Genomic DNA, 21,428 nt, shown 5'->3' with positions numbered 1-21,428 from the left:
AAACATATACGGCTTTGCTGTCAGATAGGCGTCTCAGGTGGCTCAAGTGGTAAAGAATCCACCTGCCGACGCAGATGCAGGAGATATGGGTTCGATACCTGGGTGCCCTGGAGTAGGGAATGGCTACCCACTTCAATATTCTTACCTGGAAAACTCCATGGACAGAGGAGCCTGGTGGGCTATAGTCCATGGGGTTGCAGAGAGTCTGACAGGACTGAGCATGTACACAATGTAACAACAAAAATGCATTCCCCAAAGGGAGAGCAACAGATGAAGCCGGGCATATATATAAAGTGGGAGCCTGATGTCTGGCCTGGGGCAAGTCCTTACTGGGGACCTCTTGGCTGTTGTTAGGAGGAAAAGTACATGCTTATCCACAAACCAGCTTCCCAGCAAGGAGGTCAGAGGCACTGAAATAAACACCAAAGTTTTATGTGCATACTACTCACCCAACAAATCGTATTATGTGTATTGAGCAAGAGATTATCTGTAAGGCCGTCCAAACCCAGAATGGCAAGTTTTGGTTTTGAGGAAACCACACCTATTCCTGCCTCTCCTTAATCTTTGCTTTCAATCAGCCCAGATGTCACTTTTTTTACTTTCTTTTTTCTTTTCCCCCTGTGACTGTGCCAGGAAAAACATCCCTGCTGAGGGGCAGGGATGTCAGAAAGTTTGATTTCACCTTTCACACAGCTCTCAAAGGTGGAGCTCTATAGGGAAGTCCCCAAGAGAAGCTACCACGTGTTGCCACCACCATCATCAGCAAGGCAGTCTGTCCTTAAGCCCCATTCCAAGTCCATCACCATGATGTGAGGGGATGGCCAAGTTCAAAACAGCCAGGATCAAACTGCTATCTGCCTGCGAAGCCTCTTCCGGTCTTTTCTGCAGCCACAGCTATGGAGGCCCATCCTTCTTGTGACAGGTGGAAAATATTAATTTTTCATTACTTGCCATCTCTCCTTTCTCTGCCTGCTGAGGGTTCTCCTCCAGGAGAATCCATTGTTGTGCTGTCTCTGAGGAAGGAGTAACCACGAAACAGGGAGGAAACGGCACAAGGTTACATGCCAAGAGGGCTTCCCTGGTGACTCAGCAATCACAAATCCACTGCAATGCAGATGTGGGTTCAGTCCCTGGGTGGGGAAGATCCCCCAGAAGAGGAAATGGCAACCCACTCCAGTATTCTTGCCTGGGAGACCCCATGGACAGAGGAGCCTGGTGGGGTACAGTCCACAGGGTCACAGAGTCAGACAGGACTTGGCAACTACAGAACAACACGCAGAGCAGACCTAAAAGACCCTGCAGGGATTCTGAGCAGGTGGGGCAGGTATGAGAAGCAAGGGCCAGGGCAAGAGGAGAGCAAGAGAGGGGAGGAAGTGTGGGCAGACAAACTGCATTTAAGGGAGCAGAAGCCACAGAGCATTATGTGACAACATGAAAGCTCTGATGTGAAACAGCAACTCCAAACCAGATCGCTCCTCAGAGGAAAGGTACCCCACCAGCCAAGTGAATAGGCTTTTGATCTGTATCCAGGTCACTCGGGGAAGGCGATGTCAGTACACTGACTGACAGATTGCTTTGACCAGAAAAATCAGGCTTTTAGGAAAGGAAGGTGAAGTGTAACTTCCTCATGAATTGCCTAGGTCTGCAACCCCTCAAACCCTACTGAAGAGGTGAGAATAAACCCCTATTGAGAGGCCCTGCAGAGCTTCCACTAGTAAATGTGCGGCATAACCACCTCTATTTCCCCTTAAAAGCACATTCCCGAGATGTTCCAGGCTCTCTTTCCACTAAATGGCCAGTCTGGGGAACTGACAACTGCAGAGGACGTTCGCTTCTGGCCAGCATTCTCTCATTTGGTGACTTTGCTTGGTTCTGGTGGAGCCACGAGTCACAGTACCCCCCCCCCCCATCACCCTGAGTAGGGACACATGTGACCTACGTCTGGCTCTCTATCATGCCCCAGCCCTCAAGGCAGCCAGGGACCCTGGAAAGAGCATATGACCCAAGGCAGACCAGTCAGAATCTTCCTCTAGGATGGAGGTTTGTATGTATATAAAATACACACACACCTTGTAATAGGCAATGGGTCAAAAAGCCTCTCTCCTCTGCGGACAGTCAAGTGGAATGATGTAAGCCTGGAACCGTTTGTTCCTGCCCTCCCCAGCAGCATGGAAGAAATCTACCTGCAAGAGGAAGTGATGCAGCCACTGCAGACAGGAAATAATAGTCCTGTTGACATTTGATTCACGCCAGTGTAACTTCTAGATATCCAGTTACAAGAAAATGCTTCGTTTAAAATATTCTTTTAATTATTAAGCTAATCAACATTGGACTTATCTTTGGCAAACTGTTTAATAGTAATCAAAGGCAAAAGTGTCTATCAATGCACCAAAGAGAAGCATAGTTTGCTTGACCTCTCCTCATCCACACATGACCACTTTCCCCACCCTGCTCCTTTCTGCCCCCGAGCTTACACTGACGGAGGGATCAACACTCCCCACACTCTCCATATTACATTAACTTGTGAGTTTGCCCCTTTCCCACTAAACTGTGAACTCAGTACAACACCCAGCCTGGTATGATCAGGGATGGATGGCTGGCTGATTGGCTACTGACCCCATCCAGTCTATGTTTCAAACTAGGAAAGAAATCTTTTTATTGTAGGGCTGAATGGGGTTTGTAAAGTGATCAGTCAATATTTGAGTTCAAACAACTTCTTCACTGCCTCCAAGGTCGCCAGTGAAAAGGAAAGCTTTCAGTAGAGCTCTATTTACCTCACCCCACTCCCAGAGACGAACCACTTAACCAGTTGGCTCCAGATCGGGCAACTAAATGAAAGTGCTCCAAATTCAAAGGTCCTCACAAGTCCATGTAACTATAAAATCTGTGCTTCATCTTACGCAATACGGTCAACAGCACAGCTTTCTCTGGCATTATGCTAGAGATTAAGATACTAGTGCGGTATTGTTTTGCAGGACAGAGAAAGCTGACTCACTCAAACCACATTACAACTGCCACCTTTGACACCAAGTTTTCATTCGCTTAGAGATCCTATTCACTTTACCAAGCCCAAACCTACTTAACACATCTTCCCATATTAAAGAGAAAGGAAAAACACAAGTAACACGGTGCTGAGATCTTTATTCCATTAAATGACCTTAAAACTAAGAAACAGAAACATGCTTTTAATATACTAATAGCATAATCTAATTCATTGCACTTTTTAAAAAGTATATTAAATTTTAAAGCCATTCAAAAAGTCTAGGAGGAAGAAAGTGCTTTTAACAAATCATTTTTTTAAAGAAAGAGAAATCAGAGAAGAAAATTTGTATATGCTCAAAATTAGTATTAACTCCTTTAAGGCTTAAGTCCATGACAGCATTTATGTATCTAAATTGGAACACTTTGAAAATCAGATGCATCTTCCCCTGGTCATAAGAACACTACATTTATAATCTTAGTTCTGGCATGTGAGACTCCTTTCCCAAGAAGAAAAATTTCTTCTAAAATCTTTCTGCCCTTAGATTAATCTTGAAAGCCCCTGGTAAGGGGTACTCTGTCACTAATCTTCAAATTTATGATCCTCTCTGTCCTTTTTGTTCATTTTTACTTATGGCTTATGGTTTTCTGTGCATGAAAAGATTCAGAGGTTCAAGTCACAGTGCTAAATTTTTGCTTTTTCAAAGAAAAACAACTTTCAAACTAGTTTTTTTAATCCTAAGTATACCTGTTTGTAAATAGGATACTTGTACATTCATTTTTCAGAGAAGGCACTAGGACTTTCTAATTTAGAGAAACATTTTCATAGAGCTTGGGTAATCCTCTGGACTAAATGCATCCTTGTTACTCCTAACACTGAACTCTCGGTGACTGTATCTGGCAGGAGACCACCTATTCTGAAGCTCAGGCGAAAGGTGTCCACTTGCCTTCAGGCAGCACCGAATTGCACTTCCTTCCCATCCCTCAGATCACTCTCTCCCACTGTGGTCTCTGAACCACCTGTGATGCTATTTTTAAAAGTGGTGATTCCAGGGCCACAACCCAGACCCAGATCCACTGGGGCAATCCCTGGGTACAAAGCTAGCAATTCGAATTTTTTTAAACATGCCTCCCAGGGCTGTTTTATGCAGGTCAAGATAGAAGAGAGCCACCATTCAAAACACAGTTACAACATGACTTCACAGAAGGAAAACTATTCAACTGCAAATAGTCTCTTACAAGTGGGCTTCAGAATGTCATTTTAAAACACCACCTACACAAATAGTTGGTATGTTAGTAACTGAAGTTTTTCTTCACTATGCCCCTATTCCTTGACTAAAATTTTGATGGATCTAAACATTAAGCCAAATGATGTAACCTGTGTTGGCTACCTTAGATGGCAGCCATCCTAAATAATCCTAAATTACATTTCAATAGTTTCATGGGGGAAAAAAATAGCTCTATTAAGATATCCATATAAGTTACATTATTTTGTTTAAAAAAACAGGGAAAAATAAAACTGTTTTTTAATCACTTTTGCCTGGACTTAAATCAACTACGTAATTTTTCTGTAACTCATAATACTTATCCAAGACACCATTTTCATAAGCCAGGTGGAACGCTGGGTATAACCTGTTAAATGCACTGCCAGTACACGGCAGTTTGTCTGTTTGTTCACCTAAAGCATTTTACTTCACGAAAGAGAAAAAAAGGAAAGACCAGGTAAAACAAAAACAATACTCATAAGCAACTCTACCAAATGTGAAAATACAGAGACCTCCATGAGACAGCTTTCTTGGTATACTGCTAAAATAAGGTATGACTCTGAGGCTATTTCATCATCTTACATGATAGTTTACCCTCATTTTGTCTACACACCAATCTAGAAAGAGTCCTCAATGAAAGACTGAGATTTTGATTCTATTATTTTTATTTGGAAGCTAACTGGAAATATTAAAAAAAAAAAAAAAAAACTTAACATTTAACTTCTCCTAAAATGAATTCTTTTCATAGAAAATTCTGAAAACCTTTTATATGTTAGTAGGGAATGTGCCCCATATACTCTTAGGAATGTGCAAACTGAAAATGCTTGCTTGCGTGGAAAGGCAGGAGTGCCAGAGAAACACATAGCCGGCAAACCTCACCGTCCTAAGTGCCGTCCCTGACCCACAAACCAACAGCTGAGGCGGGTAAGAAGAGAGAGGCATTCTCTTCAACCTGGTCGTAAACCTCCCCAGGACTGCTTACAGCCAGCAATGAGAACGCACCTTTCATTGGAAAAGTTGATATAATAAAGTCATCAACTCTCAAAAAAAAAAAAAATAACAGAGAGGGCAAAGGAAAACTCATAAAAGTCCTCACTGAGAAAACTATAAACAATTTCCAGAGGCAGAATAAGACCAAAAAAAAAAAAAAAAGGTTTCCCCAGGGCAATTAAACAAAGTTATTCTTTTATGATCAAAACAGAAATTCGGTGAATTTAAACAGTAACTAAATTCTAAGGTTTCACTAAATCATACATGATTGCATGTTTTTTATTTTTTAAAAATCTAGTATTTTAGTATTGAAATAAGTTTTAAACACAGCATCCTTTTCTCACCATTAAAAGTAGGATAATTCTAGACAACTCTTCTGAAATCTATAAACATGCTTATACAGTGCATTAAAAGCTAAGTATGTCAACATCTGTAAGGCCTTTAGCAAATAAGTATCAATCTTCAGGAAGATGACAGGCCACTTGAAAATGCACCAAAATTTCAAAACTAAGGTTTTAATTTAATAAAGCTAAGTATTACTGATATGCAAGTAAACAGTTTTTAGAACAAGTTGGAATTTTTCTAAAATTTAACCATGATTGAATCAAATAGCAAGAACTTCGGAGCAAGATGGTATGTAAATATGAAAAATACATTAAACACTTAGAATTAATTCAAAACTTACAAAAATACTTGAGTGGTAAAGTGTTAAAATAGTCAAGAGAAATACTCTTTGATAAAAAGATGACAGACTAGAAAATACTTTTTTCCACCATCCATTCATACTTCACCTATATAGAACTTACACTCGGAATCTGCCTAAAATTCCCTACCTCCCTCCCACAACAAAAAAATTATCTTAAGAATTAAGGCTCATATACCTGAATGCTTATATAAATACTCGCAGGCAAGCTGTATGAAGTTTTAAAATCCAAAACAATTCACCATGATAAACAAAGGAAAAGGCAACTGATAGACAAAAATTTTTATCATACAATCAAGGTAAATAAAGAATTTAGATACTTTCTAGATATTATACATCCATACTTGGGTGGGACTTGGTCCTTACTAAGCCAAAGATACTTTAAAGCTACCAGACTAGCCACATATAAAATTAAATAAAGGATGATTCACTAAATAAAACTGACAGTTTTAGCTTCATTATTAAAAATATCAGACCATGAATAGGAGACTGCAAATAAACATTGTGGATAAAGACCTGATGTACTGCTAAGCCACATGAAACAGGACATCAATTAAAGGCAGAATGTTTGGTAAAAATCCTTCCTCTAGTCCTTGATAAAGTTCTGTTCTCATGAATGACTGCTGTGAGTTACGTACAATACACATATGTATAGACAGAAACCTACAATCAGCGAGTCTGACCAAGGCACAAGTTCAGATGACTTATCAGAGGTCACATGGTTCATTTAAACTCAAGTTTTTTCCTTAAAGTATTCAACTCATTCCTTATAATATAAGCAGCTCTGGTTTTTCAAGGCATGTTTGCCTCTTTTCTAGAAAGAAGCTACAGGAATGAATGAAGGAAAAAAAACAACAACAACAAAAAAAAACAGAATATGTTCTAACAAAACTGCCGCCTGTCAAGAAACAGACCTTAAATTTCAGTGTATGGTAGATTTAAATACAATTTTTCCATATTATGTGGCAAACACAATTCTCTAATATCATAAGATTTAAAAACTGTAATAGCATCATTTTTAATGTCTTTAGTTTTGAAGCTTTTGCCAAGTTTTGTAAACTTTTAAAAAAGGAATCCTTCTCAAAAGAATACGGTACAAACTGACAATTCACCTCAAAACAGCATCTTTCATGTGAGTGTCCTCAATTTCCTCCCGATCAAGTCCTCGAAAGCATGGGTTCAATCTTAAAAGGCACTAAGCGGCACATAAAGGACTGAAAATCGCATTTCCATTGTTCTTTTAGCTTTTTCCCCCATAAAGTGCACAAAGCAGAGAGTAATAAGAAAACAGACTCAAGCTTGGATCTACACCAGCAAGGAAAAGAAATGCTTCCAAGAGAAATGGAAGTGTGTTTAACAATTTGAAACCACAGGAAAGGTCTGTTCATTTATTAGTGCCGTGTTTCAGCTCTTCCCAGATGGTCCCGGGTCTGCTTTCCTGGAGACCTGGGCCTGTGGCCGTCGCAGAAGCCCAGAAATCAGAGGGAGCTAGAAGGGTTCTTGTCTGATCCTCTCGTTAGGATGCTACTGAGCTTTTTTATCCGAGGGTGGTCTCCCAGCAACTGCATCCCTTACAGCAGCCTGAGTGGAATTACCGATGTGAGAAGTGGCCTGCAAAAGTCCATTTATTCAACATGTCAGTTAATAAAATTACAGCGCAGTGTCAAAAGAGCAAGCCATTACAGACAAACTTTCAAAAATCTCTGTCTACACTGAGACTGAAAATTAGGGAATGAAAATGCAGGGGTCAGGGAGCCTGTGGCAGCTGCTAATGCCCAGAAAGTAGGTCAGCTGAACCTTTAGTGGGTGGGCAGCTCGCCAGCATTCACCACAAGCTTCTAACTCAACTAATCTGTTCCTGCTACTCAGAAAAACAAAGCAGTCTCAAATCTGTAAACCTGGAGATCACGTAATATCAAAAGCCACTGATTTGATGAACTGATGGAAGTGAAAGAGATGCCATCCACTGGCAGATCTCAAAACAGAACATTTTGCTAAATTCATATTTTTCAAAGCTCATGACTTTCAGTGAAGCAAACTAACCTTGGATGTGGGAGATAATCACACAGGAATTATATCTGATGAACATTTAAAAGTTTCCCGTGAAGAATACAATGTATGTTAAGTTGGAAAGTTTTCTGCATTAATGAGCAGGTTTTAGGCATGGAAACAAAATATTAGGAATAAACATTAATATCCTAAAGAACAATAATAAAACATAAGGCCTATAAAAAAAAAAGAAAAAAAAGGCATGTCTCTCATGCCTTCTATCACTATTGAACTCTTCCAAATCGAGATATTTTACAATAGAAGCATGGATATCTATCTGTTACCAACCGTCAGCCTCCTGGGTTGGCACCACTTACCTGCTCTAACACATACGCTGCACCGGAATCAATAGCACCACCCAGCTCACGATACTGACCAGAGTACCTGATGTACCCCCAGGTGAGAAGCGCTATTAACAGCAGTCCAACCATACAGTTGAACAGCTGGGCCACCACCTCAAGACCAATAAAGCCAGTGAGGCCGGAGGCGATGTATAGAGCCACGATGCCCGTGAAGAGCACTGCGGGGGTTCGGAACGTGCTAAAGACATTCTTGCTACTGTTGTGCTTGCAGAAGTTCTCATAGAGTTCCTTGATCTCCTCCTCCAGCTCCTGCTGGTAACGAAGGCTAAAATCCTTCCCGCCCATCTTTTTTGTCTTCTTAAAATGGTCCAGAGCAAGCTGTTTGAATTCGCAGTGCTTCTCCTCTAGAATGTCTGGAGACAAATACGGTTTGTCTCCCCCACAAACCTGACAAGAATAAAGACAGAACACGATAAAGAATCCTTCAGAAACAAGTGCCAAATAAAACAAGTGAAAACGCTGAAAAGCTTAGAAAATTTTAAGATACTAGAAATGAACTTTAAAATGATGACTAAGATCAATAAAAGTCTGGGTTCAATTCTTCTGAAAAGCACACTTAGTAACCAGGGTGATATTGATCAGTGAGAGCAGTGACACTGTAAGGAAGTCTTGCTTAGAAAGGGTCATAATTAAAAGGCCCCAATAACCAGGATAACCTGAATGTTGCCTCATCATCATAAGAAACACTAAGCAGGATCAAGCTGGGGCATCTGAAGTTAAAAATATTGCCCAGGTTAGATATTTCAGAGTTAAGACTTATGTCCAACATACCTCTTCCATGTTGTTGTAATAAACGTCCTTGGCAGAGGCTGCAGCTGCTAAATTGTTGGCTTCAGCAGTGGCCTTTTAAGAAAGAAAACCACAAACTATAAATTCTTTCTCTTTTAATATTCTTCCACAAATAACCAAACAGAAGTTTTGTTTCATTCCATTCCCCATTCTTCCTTCTTCTTTTTTTTTTTTTTTTTCCATTCTTCCTTCTTTATGATTCTTCTGTTATTTTTCAGGTTTCCACACAGTCCAACTGATTAAATAAAATACACCTTTTCTGCCAGATTTTCTGCCAAAAAATGTTCTCATACATAAGAATCTTTGTCATAAAACTAAACCTCTGAAAATAGTTCCTTTGCTTCAATTTTGTATGTTAAGAAATAGATGTAACTCAGAAGAAAAAAAATTTATCTTTACAATACCAATCCCACATGCTAACTCCCTTTGTGAAAATGTTTGTCTACTAAAGAAATAAACATTTGGCAATAAACAACCTTATCTTCAGCACGTGCAAGTCAGAAATCATATGTATTCACAAAATGACATCTTGAAAACATCAAAATGTTGATAATAAAACTTGCTGAAAACGAAAAACCTGATTAGTAAATAGATAAGTCAGGACATGTTTTATGAAAATAGACAACAAACAGGCAATAGGAGAACGATCTGTCTAACAGAATGGGGTATGTTTAACCTGGGTACACTTGTGGGGAAGCTGTTCTGTTCTAACTCCACCACCAGGAATACAGACAAGAAGATCAGAAGGCAGTCACACTGCTGCAAACATGCTAGATGTGAACAGACCTCAGCGTGATGAAAAGGGGGGCCTCCCCTGCTGGCTCCGTGGTAAACAATCTGTCTGCCAATATAAGGACACAGGTTCAATCCCTGGTCCAGGAAGATTCTACACACCACGAGGCAACTAAGCCTGTGTGCTACAACTACTGAGCCCATGCTCTCGAGCCTGTGAGCCACAACTACTGAAGCCCGCGCGCCCCAGAGCCCAGGCTCTGCAACAAGAGAAGCCACTGCGGTAAGAAGCCCAATGCCCTGCAACAAAGAGTAGCTCCCCCTCCAGAAAGCCCTCGTGCAGCTACAAAGACCCAGCACAGCCAAAAATAAATAAAAGTTTTTTAAAAAAAAGAAAAGGGAAACTACCAGGACTGTCAAAGAACTGCTTACCTGAAGCATGGATTTGGGGTGAGGCAGATCTTCTCCTTGGTAAATTTTAATATATGCCTTAGAATATAAACATAAGGACAATTATGAAAAACGCCATTTGTCATATTTAACTGCAGCTTACTTTTCAGAAACAGTGACCATACAACTGCATTTCCTAAAGACCTAGATCCACACCCAGGAGTTAGCAAAAACACAGCACACCTTTGAGTGCATGTTAGCATTTTTTTAGTTAACTAAAAATGTTCTCAAAGCAGCACACGCCTACCAAGGCGATGGCTCCCGCCAGACTCCCCATGCACGCTGGCCTCACCACTGCCTGTGGGCAGAGTGACCGTCCGCCGTGAGGTAGTCGTGTCACATCTAGGTGCTGTCTCCTACTCACAGCAACTTCCTAACCACCTCCTCTCCACACCATCTTCCTTGAGGAACAGTCTTCCTTTAGCCACAGTAATCACTCCTCTAAGAGAGCGCAGAGAACATCCATTTGGTGCCTAGACCAATACTGCCACCCAGTGGCCCACTCCTGGAAGGACACTGGAGTCTGAAAAGGCTTTTCCTTCCAACTCCCCAAGCTTTAAAATACCTGAACCGAGTTCTTAACCTGTATCAGCTTCACCAAAAGTCAAATATTTTAATAATGGAAAACCCCATATTTACCTTAAAATACTCCAGCAGTCCCCGACAGGTGACTTTTGAGCCATTGATCTCCTTTTCCATTAAGTTGGCTGGGTTTAATACATACAGTATCAATGTCTGTAACTGCTCTTTGAATTCACTGGCAATGTCTGTTCGCAGGACCAAGAAAAAGGAAACAATAAGCCAAACAGATTTATTCAACCAAGGGGAGCATAAAGCACAATCTTCAGTCTATCTGGTTGTTCTAACATCTGCTAGCTGAAAGAGAAGGGCAGGGGTCCCAGACTGTGAGCCTGACCCTTTCCGTTGCTGACGGGTCTCTGTTCTCATGTATCTGTACGGTCTCCTTCCTTTCCGCAGTATTAAGTCCTCTCTAGTCCGTAACAGCGCAGAAGGCAATGGCACCCCACTCCAGTACTCTTGCCTGGAAAATCCCATGGACGGAGGAGCCTGGTGGGCTGCAGTCCATGGGATCACTAAGAGTCAGACACGACTGAACGACGTCACTTTCACTTTTCACTTTCATGCATTGGAGAAGGAAATGGCAACCCACTCCAGTGTTCTTGCCTGGAGAATCCCAGGGACGGGGGAGCCTGGTGGGCTTTCATCTATGGGGTCGCACAGAGTCAGACACGCCTGAAGCGACTTAGCAGCAGCAGCAGCATTCATAACAGAATATGCAGAATATCGCTACCCTGGTTTTCACTCTGAGAGATTCATGTCTACTCCCTACATGTCCAAGAAATTTTACTTTTTATTTTACGGGACTTCCCTGGCAGTTCAGTGGTAAGGACTCTGCCTTCCAATCAGGAGGTGGGGGTTCAATCCCTGGTTGGGGAACTAAGATCCCACATGCCTTGTAGCCAAAAAGTCAAAACATAAAACAGAAGTAGTGTTGTAACAAATTCAATAAAGACTTCAAAAATGGTCCACATCAAAAAAAAAAAAAAAAAATCTTTAAAAAAAAAAAAAGAATTTCATTAATGTATCTTCAGGAAAATCCTTATCAACCCTTCAGGTTCTCCCAGACCAGGCCTTTGCCACACCCTCACTCTCCCCCTTAAAAGCATTATAAATCACTATTTATCCATTTGCTTTACTTTTGTTCATTTTTTTAACATTAAAGGAAGTAGAAGCACCTGAACCTCATGATATTTAATTTCTATTATCTCCTCAAAGAGGTTCTCTGGGCCACCCCAAAGGGAAAAGACTACTATTTCAGAAAACATGACAGCTTCTTTCCAGCTTCTGTAGTGTTCCCACAGAAGGTTCAGGAAGCTGTTAAACAGAGCTCTCTCCTCAAAGTGAGAACTAGCTGGCCCAAGTACGAAAATGCGAGGAATCTGATTTATATGATCCAGCATCTTCGTAATTCAAGTTATTGAATTCAATTAATTCAAACTATCAGCTAAAAATAAAGTAGACAGGAACCCATATAAAGGTAGGAATTCCTTAACACTGCATAACCCGAATTTACAAAATGGAGACAGTCTTATGTATTCATTTAACAGATTTTGACCACCTTTTTGTGGCAGGCATTGTTGTAAGAGTTGGGGATAGAGCAGTGAATAAAACAAAAGTGGTTTACTAAATTTTTTCCAGCTACAAGGATCACCATAAAAATCTCCACAGAAAAACTTCAGGTTATTTTATTTCTAAAGATTATAGGGTCTTCTAAGAGTAATTACTAGGTATGTGAGAAAAATATAAATTGCTGGAAAATATTCAAAACTATTAAAAAATGTAACAACCATCCATAAAACCCACCATCAGACAATCAAAATTAACATGTAAAATACTCTCCCCTTCCTTTTTAAGGCTCTTATATCTTGCTAAACTGCTTTTGTAGAAGATTGTACCAACTTATATCCTTATCACCAACATATGAGGCGGCTTGTTCATTACTATGAACGCACGAGATTTTTATTGTTTTTAAAACCTTTGCTGACTTGATTGGTGAAAAATCGTATCTTGCAGCTTCTGCTTCTGACAGTACTAAACATCAGAGAATCGGACAGGATCTTCTTCCTAACAAGATCCTGCAAAAGATATTCTATTCCAATGTAGACTTGGAAGTCTACAAAGTTTACAAAGAGAGCTGCAAGGGGCTGAGTAGGTGGGGAGTGAGCTGAAACCAGAGCACTGAGCTAAGTACATGTGAAGCTGTGGCTCGTTTGAGGCTATTCACTATAATGGGGTAACAAACTTTCCGCAAAAATAATTCCTGAATTAAGTTGGATCCTGAAACGGGACTGCAATCGTCCTGGGTTGGTAAGCCCCTAGCTCCCTGAAGAAGCAAACACAGATCAAATCTCCTCTGGAGGAAAAAAAAGATCTGAGTAAGATACCAGAGAACAGCACAGAGAGATCGGATGATGCAAAATAAGGAAGAAAACTAAGATATGGAAGACAGAATACAAGGTTCACAACAGACATACAGAATCTTGACATTGCAGAGAAAGAACACCCAATCGAAAACTAGACAAGAAGAATTTCAGAGGAAATGAAACATGAATGGAAATAAATACATGAAAAGATATTCAACCCCATTAGTAATCAGAGAAATGCAATTTAAGATCACAATGAGATACTATTTTATAATCACTGATTTAACAAAACTAAGATGGCTGTTAATACCAAGTGTTGCCAAGGATATGGACCAATGGGAATTTTTATAACACTAATGAAGGAGTGTAAATTGGAATAAGAACTTTGGAAAACAATCTGGCATTACCTAAGGTGAAGATACATATATTTCAATTATCCATCAATCCCACTTTTAAGCACATAACCTGGGAAACTCCGAAATATATACACACCCACAAGAAGGTTAATAGCAGTGCTACTCATAATAGCAAAAAAACTGGAGAAGCCCAAACTGCCACTGAGAATACACTGTTATACCCACAGGAGGCACGGTTACCCTACAGCGAGACTGAATGGGTCACAATCACACGCAATAATACGGGCAGCCTTAAAACAAAGCACACATAGACGGCAATGACAACTCCATACGCAGGACAGCAACAGAGACACAGGTGTGGGGAAGAGACTGTTGGACTCTGCGGGAGAAGATGAGGGCGGGATTTGAGAGAATAGAACTGAAACATGTATATTACCATATGTAAAATAGAGGACCAGTGCCAACTTCAATGCACGAAGCAGGGCACCCAAAGTTGGTGCTCTGGCACAACCCAGAGGGATGGGGTGGGGAGGGAGGTGGGAAGGGGGTTCAGGAGGGGGACACATGTACACCCGTGATTGATTCATGTTGATGTACGGCAAAAACCACCACAGTATTGTAATTAGCCTCCAATTAAAATAGATAAATTAATTTAAAAGAAAACAAAAATTAAAAAAAATAAAGCTCACAGTGAAAATGCAAATTGGCCACATACTATATTTTTATAAAGTTAAAAAAAAAAATTGAAGAAACTTAGCAAAAGACTGTTAAGTGAATCAAACACAAGGGATTCCCTGGTGGCTCAGATGGTAAAGAATCTACCTGCGATGCGGGAGACCTGGGTTTGATCCCTGGGTTGGGAAGATGCCCTGGAGAAGGGAGCAGCTACCCACTCCAATATTCTGGCCTGGAGAATTCCATGGATAGAGGGCCAGGTGGACTATAGTCCATGGGGTCCCAAAGGATCGGACACGACTGAGCGACTTTCACTTCACTTCACTTCACATACAAGTAATAACTTTTTAAATTCAAGGACAGAATAAGCAAAATTTAGAATAGTAGTTATTTCTGTGGCGAGGCAGGGGGAAGGAAAGAAGCATACAAATACAGAAAATAGCACTGATAATGTTCTTAATAAGAGACTGGAAAACTACAGCCCTTGGGCCAAATATGATAGCTAACTACATTTATAAATAAAGTTTTATTGAAATATAACCATGTACATTCATTAGTACAATTGTCTATGGCTGCTTTCTTGCTACAAAGCAGAGCTAAGTAATTGTATGGCCCACAAAGTCTAAAATATTCACTGTTTACTCCATTACAGAAAGTGTGCCAATTCTAGTTCCAGATATTAATAGTAAGTTGGGTAGTGGGTTGATGATATTCATTACATTTCATACCTTACATATATACATTATGTGTATTCTTTCTTATATGTAATACTGATGCATTCTTTTGGATATCAAACAGCATATTTAAAAATTTAATGGTAGATCATTCTTCTAATTTGCTTTTATTTATTTTATTACTTGTTAGGCCAAACTCTCTCCCCTATTTGTTCATCAGCTGACTACCTTTTCAGTGAACTTTTAGGGCTTTTATCTTAGTCACTCTTCAGCAAGTAAACAGATATATTGTTCTTTATGTGTACTATGGTAACTGAAATTTTTTTCCATTTTGTTTGCCTTTTTATAAACATGCATAAGATTATTATGTATTCAAAAGTATAGCACTTTTTCTTGATAATTTCTTTTATTCCTTCTAATTTTAAAGAGTCCTTCCCCAATTCCAGAGGTCAAATAAAATTAATTTTTCCCCATGCTTTCAATTTTATAATTAGAGTTTACTTATGGCTCATAAATTGAAATCTGCATGAGATTCTTTTTTTTCTAAATAGTAACATATACTTCTAATCACTGATTTCTACACCATCTTAAATAATCAATCATAAGATCTCTTGACATCAAAAAATGTTTATTTCTTAATGAGCTACCTAAATAAACAGATACCGATCTCCATCTAAATACCCTTAATTCCATAGTCTTCTCAGGATGGCACCAAAATATGGCCCTATACCAACTTTAAAAAGGGGTTGATCCCTACATTTAACATTTGATAAAGGTGACATTTCAACCAGTGAGGACAAGTTGGACTCTTCGACAGTGTTGAGACGCTTAAGTAGTCATTCGGAAAATAAGCTGGATCCAAACTGGATCATTGGGAAAGACCCTGACCCTGGGAAAGATTGACGGCAGGAGGAGAAGGAGACGACAGAGGAGGACATGGTTGGATGGCATCACCGACTCAATGGACGTGAGTTTGAGCTCTGGGGGTTGGTGATAGACAGGGAAGGCTGGAATGCTGCAGTCCCTAGGGTCGACACGACTGAGTGACTGACTGAATTGAACTGAAACTGGATTATAAATTATAATGTGAAAAAATGGGACCTCAAAATTTCAAGAAAGAAAAAGTGAGACAAATTCTTTAAAACCCTGAAGTGAAAAACACATAGTGTACATATTAATAATATGCTATCCTATGTATATTTATATTTGTTTTGCATATACTAAAGAAACTCTAGAAGCCTACAAAAATGGAATAGACTTTTCACTGAATACATTTTAACCCTTTTAGGGATTTAAAACATGTGACTGCATTATCCACTAGAAAAAACTTTTTTTAAAGGTTTCAACAGTCATCACACTGGAAGACTGAGAGCTTCAGAAATATTTCACACAAGAAATAGCAGGATCTACCCGATCCCTCTGGATCTAGACACCACAAATGGTATGGTCCAGGGTTTTACCCAGATTTAATAGACCCTCAACTATTAATGTTTCTATGAAGGTTGTACCAAAATATGAGTTTTAGACTTAAGGACAGACAAGAACTACTGTCACATGACTTAGACAATCTCAACATCTCATGGCGTCCAAGAAGATTGCTCCCTACAATGTCTTCTGTTTAATTTCTAGCTAAATATCTCAGTAGTTACTGTATTAGGTCTCTCTGCTATAGTAAAAAAGGAAAACAGTTTTCTTTATGGTGATGACAGTCATCCTGTGTCTGCTGAAAAGGAGTCTCAAAAATGAGCTAATCTCCTAGCTAACTACTGTAGGAAGCAGCAGCTTAGCACTGATTATACCATAACTAAGATTGTGTCTGGCAGGTGTTCACCTCTGAATAAATAGTTATTCTTTTAAAAAATAAAGTAAGACCAGTAAAACAATCCCTGAAGTAATTAGGGGAACATTTGCAGAAACAGCTTCAGAATGCAGTTCTTAATAAATTTAAATGTTCTACAAAAACTACATGAAGGTCTTTTTCTGGATTACCCCTAAACAGTCTCAGGCTAATGTCTTATCTAGGTTATACAGGGCAGAGCTGTAGGATCTCAACCAAGTCACTGTACAAGTATATGCTTGAGAAAATACAATGTCTAGGAAATTTTTTTTAACTCTCAGAAATGTTATCAACTCTACTTAAAGGTCCCCCACAATGAAGTTTATGTGGTTCTCAACCAAGCACTTGCCAAATATTCACAAGTCACACACTATTTGCAATGTAACATCCTCAATTTGCTCTTCACTCAAAACCCTTCAGCAACTTGTTTTAAAGGTTCCCTAAAATTACAAAATACCCGTACACACATACCTTTGCAGAGCTAACAAGAATTCATCAACAACCCTCCTAATGACTACAGGTCCCTTAAAAGACACACAAAGGCAAGCTATTAACATATTTTTAAAGTGAAATAAAAAAGGAAATTTTTATTTCTCAAATCCTTCCTTTTTTAAAAACAACCTCATAAAAATTCACTTTTAAATAATTAGGATCATGCAATATATGCTACTCTGTACTTTCCACATTTAACAACATATCATGAACATCTTTCTGTGGAAATACAGATATATCCATCTATCTACTTTTACCTTTCAAATGATTTATTTTCATCCCTTTGTGAGATGTACTGTAATTAAACCAATTCCTCAGAAATATATATTTAGGTTGCTTCCAATAATTCACTATTATAATAATGCAGCAGTGGTACTATCCTTGTCCACATATTTTTATCTACTTATATATGGATAGTTCCTAAGGAAAATTTCCTAAAAGTGAAATACTGGATCAAAAGATGTGAACATTTACAATGCTGCTACTGTGGTACAGACTATACAAATTTGTACCAACACATTTGCACTTTCTTGATTATAGTTAGGCAACACATATTTTCATGAATTATGTCTTGACCATCTGTATTTCTTCCTTTGGGACTTGCCTTTTCATGTAGCAAAAGAGGATTTTAACCCTAAAAATGTGTTTTACAGTTTTATCATGCATAGTGAATAATTATGAGACTGCTGTTGCCGCAAAGTCACTTCAGTCGTGCCCGACTCTGTGCGACCCCATCCCTGGGATTCTCCAGGCAAGAACACTGGAGTGGGTTGCCATTTCCTTCTCCAATGCATAAAAGTGAAAAGTGAAAGTGAAGTCTCTCAGTCATGTCTGACTCTTCGCGACCCCATGGACTGCAGCCTACCAGGCTCCTCCGTCCGTTGCTTATATAGAATTTGTTCCCTATTTTATAATATGAAGCTTAGCACCCTTAATGTTTAGTGACAAACCCTTCATATCTGTAAATCCATGTACTCTGGAGTGTCCCCTGCTAAAATGCATGTCTATCTGGAATCTCAGAATATCTTATTTAAAAATAGAGGCTTTACAGATGTAATAAGTTGAGATCATACTGGATGAGAGTGGGACCTAAATTCAAAGAGCATCATCCTTGCAAGAAGAGAGAACACAGGGAAGGTGGCCATGTGAGCACAGAGGCAGAGAGCAGAGTGATGAAACTAAAAGTCAAGGAATGCCAAAGACTGCCAGCAACCACCAAGAGAAGAGACAGATTCCCCTCAAGAGCCTCCAAGAGGAACCTAGCCTGACAACACCCTGATTTTGGAATTCTGGTCTCCTGAACTGCTAGCGGATGAATTTCTTAAGAAATCTAGTTTATGGTACTTTTTTACAGCAGTTCCTAGGAAACTAACATAAAATACATACCCAAGAGTGATAGAAAATTTCAAAAGTCAAGGTTACAGAACTTTAAAAAGCTCTTCCTGTTTCCTAGAATAACATGATGAAAATTAATTTTAAAACAGAATATTCTGAAATATTTAGATGCTTAATAATACGAAGGAATGTCATGTTTGTATATTATGTATGTTTATGCCCAATAACCTGAAACCACCCTAAAGCAAGACAAAGGTATGAGGAGTCACTCCCACCCACCCTCTCTTAAACATCTTCAATTAAGATTCCACTGGATAGTTTCCCTACCAGTAATGAATATACCAGATCTCAGATTTGGTAAATGCATGTCTAATAATGCAACGTTAAAATCCTAAACAACACCTCACCTACAAACTCAACTTTCTTACCTACTCAACTCAGAGAACTCACTCACAACTGCTTCTGTTTCAGCACCAGTTGTTGCCTAAGCAGATTTCTCTCCAAAGGCAGACCCCAACCTAGGGTTTCTGAACTGCCAACCTATAGGCTGTGAAAGTTTCCCACTCAGGAAAGCTGCCAACCACATAAAATGTCACATAGGTGACCAACAGAAGGTAAAGGTAAGCCTTTCAGACTCAATTTTTTTTTTGCAACAGTAAGACCAGCTGGAATGTAAATCTTAAGCTGAACGAGCATATTAACTTTCTTGAATCCACTGAGTTACATAAATTGAAAATTATGCATTTTATGTTTAATACGAAGTAATAAAAAACTTCCACTTCACAAGACAAGTTCCAGTAACTAAGCAGTGTAAATCCTCTATGTGACTTGCCCAGTACAGCAGAACTTCTTCTACAACTATGAGCAAGAAGGATCTGGATGTGGGTCTCTGTCCCACCACCTACTAGCTGAGTACTCTGAGCAAGTTATGTAACTTTGCTAAGCCAGTTTCTTCATTCGTAAGATAAGGGAAATAATATCAGTTCCATGGAATTACTGGGAGCATTAAGTATAAAAGTAACTAGCATAGTGCTGGTGCTCAGTCACTCTAGTTGTGTCTGACTCTGCAACCCCATGGACTGTAGCCTGCTAGGCTCCTCTGTCCCTGGGATTCTCCAGGCAGGAATACTGGAGTGGGCTGCCATTTCCTACTCCACATAGTGTTGCTGCTATGGTCTGAATGTCCGTGTCCTTCCAAAACTCACATGTTGAAATTCTAACCCCTAAAGGTGATAGTATTAGTAGGCAGGGCCTTTGGGAAGTGATTAGTCATGAGAGTGAAGCCAAGTGGGATCAATGCTCCTATGAAAGAGATCCTACCACGCTCCCTAGCCCATTCCCCCCAAGAGGATATAACCAGAAGTTTTGAGGCCAGAAAGACAACCTCCCCGGATCATGCTGGCACTCAGATCTTGGAAATCCAGCCTCCAAAACTATGAGAAATGAATTTCTGTTTTTTATAAACTACCCAGTCTATGGTATTTTGTCACAGCACCCTGGAGAGACTGACAGCGGGGAACACAAACGGCCTCTAAAAATGGCAGCGATTATTATTTCAACTTTACTAGGAACCTAAGAAGCTCCAATGGGCTTCCCTGGTGGCTCAGTGATAAAGAATCCATCTGCCCATGCAGGAGACGTGGGTTCAATCTCAGGGGATCGGAAATATCCCCTAGAGAAGGAAACGACAACCCTCTCCAGTATTCTTGCTGGGAAATCCCCTGGACAGAGGAGTCTGGTGGGCTACAGTCCATGGGGTCACAAAAATAGTCAGACTGGACTTAGTGACTGAAAACAACAAAAGAAGCTGAGATTAATTTATAAACAAAAGTGCTTGGTTAAACCCATGTGTAAACTGAGGACTAGCTATTAAATGACTCAAGGTGTCAGTGAGTCAGGATCAAAAATAAGACAATGGAACTCAAGAGTCCCACCTCTGATTCCTCTAAGCTACCATCTGGTTACCACTTCCTGATAGTAACTCATGACCCAGCACCAAGTCTGCTATAATCACAAATAAGATGAAAACAATAGCCATGCCATGCATCATACTACCTTTGTTTGGGACTTTAGTTTTACTTCATAAAAATGAGCTGACTAATGTTAAGTCTTCCTTTATCTAGCATTTTTATCTCTTGTAAACCAGGAATCACAACATCATTCTTAGAAAGATCATTAATGGGTATTACCACAACCATTTCAGATGGAGAAACTAAGATAATATAATTCTGATGGTCACACTAAGGTAGGAGGAAAAAACTAAACTAGACTGTAAACACTATTCTTTCTAAAGGAACATAGTATTTCTGTTAAGGACTTACTGTTCACAATTGATATTTTCTGGTCACTCTTTTTAATTCCAAAGATAAAAATCACATGTATAAATAACATCATTTGCAACACACCTTTCAATTTGCCATCAAAGTCAGGGCTTGTGGCCACCTGGAGTCCAGGATGTGGTAGTAGAAAACAGGAGACGCTGGAGAAACATGAATGGATGTGATTCCGGACATTCTGAATTTCTTCATGTTGATGTTCTTTTACCTGCCAATAAAGGCCAACAATTTACAAACAACCATGTGTTTTTCCTAACTAGCATTCACTAGTATAGGACAAAGAGAAGAAGACTTTCCAACTCCAAAAGATCATAGTGGCCCAGGTGTTGTCCAGTGAGGAAACTCAGAACCCTGAGAAGCAATAAATGAATAAATTTGATTAACTACAGCTTGGTTCCTAGAGCTATCGAAGAACAGGCACTACAGAGTTTCTTAAAAGAGTATTGCACAAGACTTAGG

General features: G+C 39.6%; 1 protein-coding gene across 2 annotated transcripts in view; it reads right to left on the bottom strand.

Annotated features, from left to right (window-relative positions):
* Nucleotides 1–3,124: 3,124 nt before the first annotated feature.
* The window catches only part of ATL3 (atlastin GTPase 3), a 41,910-nt gene continuing 23,606 nt past the window's right edge, over nucleotides 3,125–21,428 (bottom strand). For both annotated transcript variants that reach the window (XM_043870927.1, XM_043870923.1), the window contains exons 8-13: nucleotides 21,039–21,177; nucleotides 10,959–11,086; nucleotides 10,302–10,358; nucleotides 9,120–9,191; nucleotides 8,304–8,735; nucleotides 3,125–7,548 (exon numbers count right to left, since the gene is read on the bottom strand). In XM_043870927.1, coding sequence (XP_043726862.1) covers nucleotides 7,462–7,548; nucleotides 8,304–8,735; nucleotides 9,120–9,191; nucleotides 10,302–10,358; nucleotides 10,959–11,086; nucleotides 21,039–21,177 — 915 coding nt within the window. In that variant the 3' untranslated portion in view covers nucleotides 3,125–7,461. The remainder of the gene's footprint in view (nucleotides 7,549–8,303; nucleotides 8,736–9,119; nucleotides 9,192–10,301; nucleotides 10,359–10,958; nucleotides 11,087–21,038; nucleotides 21,178–21,428) is intronic.

This window comes from Cervus elaphus, chromosome 2, assembly GCF_910594005.1.
Source record: "Cervus elaphus chromosome 2, mCerEla1.1, whole genome shotgun sequence".
NCBI lineage: Eukaryota > Metazoa > Chordata > Mammalia > Artiodactyla > Cervidae > Cervus > Cervus elaphus.
This window is presented reverse-complemented; position numbering and strand designations above follow the sequence as displayed.